Source organism: Raphanus sativus, chromosome 2 (genome assembly GCF_000801105.2).
Source record: "Raphanus sativus cultivar WK10039 chromosome 2, ASM80110v3, whole genome shotgun sequence".
Lineage (NCBI taxonomy): Eukaryota > Viridiplantae > Streptophyta > Magnoliopsida > Brassicales > Brassicaceae > Raphanus > Raphanus sativus.
The window spans coordinates 4,635,502-4,641,391 of record NC_079512.1 but is presented as its reverse complement, the minus strand read 5'-3'; the positions used below and the strand labels follow the sequence as shown (position 1 = coordinate 4,641,391).

At 38.2% G+C, this 5,890-nt stretch overlaps 2 protein-coding genes across 2 annotated transcripts; one reads left to right on the top strand and one right to left on the bottom strand.

The window, feature by feature from the left end:
• Window positions 1-1,366: 1,366 nt before the first annotated feature.
• Window positions 1,367-2,529, top strand: LOC108841828 (NAD(P)H-quinone oxidoreductase subunit L, chloroplastic). The gene is made up of 5 exons (XM_018614598.2): window positions 1,367-1,572; window positions 1,678-1,767; window positions 1,850-1,957; window positions 2,038-2,132; window positions 2,210-2,529. The coding sequence occupies exons 1-5, from the start codon at window positions 1,435-1,437 to the stop codon at window positions 2,358-2,360; spliced, it is 582 nt and encodes a 193-aa protein (XP_018470100.2). The 5' UTR covers window positions 1,367-1,434; the 3' UTR covers window positions 2,361-2,529.
• Window positions 2,530-2,795: 266 nt separating this feature from the next.
• Window positions 2,796-5,890, bottom strand: LOC108843048 (uncharacterized). The gene is made up of 9 exons (XM_018616134.2): window positions 5,337-5,890; window positions 4,700-4,837; window positions 4,437-4,625; window positions 4,217-4,354; window positions 4,017-4,135; window positions 3,802-3,934; window positions 3,602-3,731; window positions 3,298-3,524; window positions 2,796-3,216 (listed from the first exon to the last, which is right to left on the bottom strand). Exons 1-9 carry the CDS (start codon window positions 5,808-5,810, stop codon window positions 2,959-2,961), a joined length of 1,806 nt encoding a protein of 601 aa, XP_018471636.2. The 5' UTR covers window positions 5,811-5,890; the 3' UTR covers window positions 2,796-2,958.

Sequence of the window (5,890 nt, the reverse complement as noted above, 5' to 3'; positions counted from 1 at the left end):
TTTTTCTTTTGAAACAAAACCTATTACATATCTATATGTTGTTATTAAGAAGGGTAGAAAAGAATAAAAATGGTGAGAGCAATCATGTTAAGAGCTCTTGCAGAATTGTGGAGGGTCATGAGCTGCCCCCTCTTTTATTCCTTATCAAAGACCACACTCTAATAATTTTAATTGATGGACAAATTAATATTTAGGAAACATCAAATTGCGCAAACTCACTAACTTTTATGAAAATCTTCAAATCGTAACTGTGGACAATCACAATATCAAATACTCCGTCTGTTTCATTATAAGTGTCGTTTTAGACTTGTGCACACGGATTAAGAAATCATTTAATTTTGTATATTTTCAATATAAAATATCATTATCGATACAATTCAACCAATAGAAAAATAGAATGGGGAATAAAGTTAATAAATTTTGCATTGAAACTCTAAAACGACACTTATTTTGCAACGAAAAAAATTCTCTAAAACGACACTTAATATGAAACGGAGGGAGTAGTAATCATCCGTTTCAAAATATTACATGTTTTTAAGTTTTTCATACTTATTAATAAAACACATTAAATTTTAGTATTAAATGTATAGTTTTTTATGATTATATTTTTTCTATAACTTTCAACCAATCGAAATTTAATAAATACAATTAATTCTTTTGAAATTTATAGTTTGTCATTATTACCTATTAAAAGTTGCATTAAAAATAACATATATATATATATATATATCTTTTTAAAACAAATATTTTTCTAAAACATGGACTGATTTGAAACAGAGTGAGTATGTTATTTTCCTGCTAAGTAATTTTTAGGATTCAAGCTACAAGCACAACAAGTAAAACCCTTTTACTGCACCTAGGACTACTGGATTCACGCAAATCTAATAACTAACAAGAAACAATGCAGTTGTGGAAACAAAGCAGCTCTTTCTAGTGGAATATTCTTTCTTTTTAGCCGTTTAGACTTGACATTAAAATGTCTCATGTCTCTCCCGTACAGAGACATTTTTTTTTATTCTGCTTCCATGAGTTTCTTCACAAACTTTTGCTGCTAAGGCACAGAACAAGTACCCGCTAAATTTATGATATGTCAAATTTAATATTTGTATTTGACCTGTTTAAAACAAGTAGTTGTCATACCAAATCGTGTCAAAATTTTAAATATTTGCAAGTTAGAGATATAAGAGCCATTTTTAGCCGAATATTGTAAAAAAAAATGTCAAATCATGAGTTAAAAACTCCGACTAAGAAATTGGGGTTAAGATTCTATATGCCAAAACAAAACGTGGGACCCACCCTAATGACACGTGGAATTTATGGGATCCAAAAGAAAATAATCCAAGACTGCTACAAGGTAGAAGCTAATATTCTCTCTGCCACTAGAACCAATCTCAACAGATAAGGAAACTTCACAAGACAGAAACAGAGAGAGAGATGAGCCGTTGCTGCTATCTTGGGCTCTGTGTCCCGAATGCTTTGTCCCCTCTTTCTCCAAGGCCTCGCAGCGTCAAAGCTCCTTTCTGTATTACATCTCACGCAAAACCCATCTCTAACACCGATTCACTTCTTCAAGTAAGACTCCCTTCTAACTTTGTGTTGATTAGAGCCATCAACAACGAATCTTGATAAACAAGAAAAACTCTGTTTCTTGGGCTTGACTTTTATTGTTGACTACAGAATGTTGCCAAGATGAGAGCAAAGGCTGGTGATATCTTTGGAGCAAAGAAGACAATCTTTGCAGCTCAACTAGGGACAGTTCTTGCCATGGTAAAGAACACATGAGACCGACCTCATCTACCATTTGAAAGTATGAGAAAATGTTAGTACTAAGAAATCTTTAGCTTTTCAGATTGATCATCCGGCGTTGGCTATAACTGGAGTCAACCACGAGCAGGAACTGGGCAGCGTGGTGCTCGACATCGGTATCATATCTGTTTTCTACTTCCTAGTAATGCCAGTAAGTATGCGACAAGCCATTGTAGCATTTTCAAAGATTTACAAGTTTCTGATATTACTTATAAAATGGTGTGTTATTAGCCAATCATAATGAACTGGCTGAGAGTAAGATGGTACAGAAGGAAGTTCTTCGAGATGTATTTACAGTTCATGTTCGTCTTCATGTTCTTCCCTGGGTAAGTTGTTCACAATGATGCTTGCTCTCTGTCTCTCTCTCTCTCTGGTTTCTTACAAAGCTTTATAAACTTTGCAGGCTACTGTTATGGGCACCATTTCTCAACTTCAGAAAGTTCCCAAGAGATCCAAATATGAAGTATCCTTGGGACAAACCAAAAGACCCTTCCACTATCAAGAACGGTTACCTCAAGTACCCATTTGCACAGCCAGAAGACTACGACTACTAAAAGTTCCTTACATATCTTGTCACTGTATATACTCTGGACTCACTCAATGTGCAGGCTCTTTTCTTATACTCAGTCTTTAAGGCTCTATGTTCAATATAGACTCGTTTATATTTGGACATAACAACCAATGTTCGCCTACGCATTTAACAACTACTCCCTCCATTCAACTTTAAGTGATATTTTAGGATTTTTATTTTATCCCATTTTAAATGATGTTTTCACTAATCTAAATAAAATTTAATATGATTTGAATTTTATAACCAATTATAAAATATTATACTTTTTTATTATTGGTTAAACTAGTTTTATTTAGTGTTTTTTTTTTTTTTTTTTTTGGATAAAATTTAGTGTATTTTTATGTTACCAAAATAAACTACATAAAAATATGTGTTTTCTTAATCTATGTGCAATAACCTAAGGGACAGAGGGAATATATGATTGTGAAACTCAAAATATAATAAACAGAAATAACTTTATTCTCATTGTCAAATTTTTTTCAAAACTTTGTATCTTAGAAGTAAAAGGATTTTAACTTTAAGTAAATTCTCACACCGACGATTAACTTATCGTCCTCAGCTTGTTTTGTCTCTCTTCTCTCTTAGTTCTTCAAAGCTGTGATGATTGGATTATAGTACTGGTGCAGCTCCAATGAGTCCACCAGGTTCTTCAGCTCAGTTGTAACCTCAGGGTTGGAAGATAGAACAGCAGCAGCTGCAGCTAGAACCATAACAGTGATGGCTGTTCCTTTGAGGCAGCCACTTCCACGGGAGAGTCTCCCTGATATCACTTTGCATGACTTGTCAGCTTCCTTGTAGAGAGAACCATTGGCTCTTCCTTCAGTGATGGCTTCCTCGTTCTAGAAACATCACCAAGCAAGGTCAGAGATGTGATCACAGGAGTGAAGTTAGTTAGTTTAGTGGAGTCAAGAGGTGTTAACCTTTAGCCTGAAGCTCTTCATAGTTCGGTTGAGAATGGCGGTATCACTCGGTGATGATGATAGCTTGACAGAATGGTCCTTCCATTCATCTACAAGCCTTTTGAGAACAGCAACACTAGCTTCTAGATTCTCCTTGTAGAGATTGTCCCAGTGCTTGCAGCAGTCCACGTTTTCAGTCACGGCCCATATAGCGATCGCTGTAGCCTCCTTGGCTAGGACAGGGTTCCCTGTTACAAAGGAAACACATTACAAACTCTATTGGGAGAAGAGAGTGGGGAAGGAGAGAAAACTTGAGGACTAATACCTTCTCCAGCTAATCTCAGAGCAAAAGTGAATATCTGTTGTGTGACTTGTTTCATGGCCTTGCTTCCTGGTGCACCAGCAAGAGCCACTTCCTTGAGCAAAGGATACACTGCCTCAAACCTCTCTGTAGCCTGTGTGCATCAGAGACAAGACTTGTGATCAGAATCAGCAAACACGTCAAGCGTTAAATTCACTACTAACCTTCACTCTTGCGGATGAGGCAGGGAATGTAACCCGCACCAAGATCTCAAACATGGGAGGTGGAATCAAACGCTCTCCCTTCCTAACAGCTCCGTTTAAAAGTATGGTCCTAGCCTTTGGATTAGACAATATTCTAAATACGAAAAATTGCATAAACAAGATTAGATGATCTGTCAAAACTTAAAGCAATGGAGATCACAATAAAAGTGACTCACTTCTCAACTAACTGCAGGATGAGATCTCTTGACTGAGGGTTGCAGTTCTTATTACCAACTACAGGTAACAAGTTGTGTGCCCATGACAACAAGCCTACGGATAGATCACCTTGAGAGGCCTATCCACATTCCACATTTTATAAAATTTCAGATATAAACACACTAATAATTCACACAAGGAAACAATCAATCAAACAAACCTGAGCCATCATCCAGACTACAACCGGAAGCTTGTCCTGTCCTTGATACTTAGCATTCTCCCTCAGAGTTGGCAGTACATTAGTCAAAGCATCAGGCTTCCTACGCAACACCATTGCTAATGCAACAAATATTGCCACCTAAAGAACATAACCAAATCTGAGTTTATTAATCCAAAGCTAAACTAGATACTTTAAAACTGATGAGTAGCATGAACATTACCTGAGATTTGGAAGGAGCCTGTTGAGCACCTTTCTTCCCACCTTTAGGACCTCCTTGATGAGCTGCCAAGTCTGTGAGAATACAATCAAACGCCCACAACACAAACCCTCCAAGTGCCTCAACAGGACGCTGGTTGATCCAATCAGCTGATGTTTTGCAGACCGGTTCAGGAATGTGAGACAACGGAACCTGTTTTGACCAAAAAGGTATCAGCTTTACGAACCTCATCACACAGAAACTTAAAAAGACATAAGCTTACTTACATCGATGAGTTTGGACAAAGGAGACTCTTTGAACATCTTCACCCATGGAAACTGCACAGACGACACTCCTGAAAGTGCTCTCCCAAAGTAATCAGCAAACCTCATTAGCTGAATGTCTGGCTGACTCGCATACGCTTCCTATCACCACCACCAACAACAACAACAACAAGAAGAAAGTTTAGATTTTGATTTGTGGGTTTTATATTTCAGATCAGAATTCAAGTAAAAGTTCGAAATTTGATTGGTGGGTTTTCGATTTCAGATCAGAATTCAACTAAAAGGTTGGATTTTGATTTGTGGGTTTTCGATTTCAGATCAGAATTGAGCTAAAAGTTTGGATTTTTATTGGTGGGTTATCGATTTCAGATCACAATTCAACTAAAAGTTTGGATATTGATTGATGGGTTATCGATTTCAGATCGGAAGTCAACGAAAAGGTTGAATTTTGATTGGTGGGTTATCGATTTCAGATCAGAATTAAGCTAAAAAGTTTGGATTTTGATTTGTGGGTTCTCGATTTCAGATCACATTTCAGCTAAAAGTTTGGATTTTGATTGATGGGTTTTCGATTTCAGATCACATTTCAACTCAAAGTTTCAATTTTGATTTGTGGGTCAACCAATTCAGATGCACTTACGGATGCTTCGATGAGGAAAGCTTCGAGATTCGAAGGATCGATCTTCTCCGCAGCTTCAGGCAACGACACTTTAGGCTTCTTCTCCTTCTTCGCCTTCGTCTTCTTCTTAGCCTCCTCCTCCGCCTTCTTCTTCTTCTCCTCCTCCTCATTCCTCGCCGCGGCGATCTCATCGTCGCTGTCATCAAAACCGTAAGATCTCGACCCGTTGGGCTCGTCCTCGACGTCGACGGCAGCCATCTTCGCCGCGAGGATCCGTTTCCTCCGATCCTCGGCCTGCTCCTCGAGCGAACGGAACACGTTATCGCCGTTAGCTACGTTGACGTTTTTGCCGCCGTTTGAGGAGGCTTGATCCGTTGGCTTCTGCTTGCGGTTGCGTTTTGGGTAGACGACTTTCTTCCATCCGTGGTCGACGTGGGTGGTGTTGCCGTTGAAGGTCTCGAAGCCGTCGTAGTCGATAGATTCGATCGGATCCATTTTGTTTTAAGTTTGTATAGCTTTTTTGGTTTCTCTCTCTCTCTCTCTCTCTCTCCGGCGTGAAAAAACAGAGACCAAAG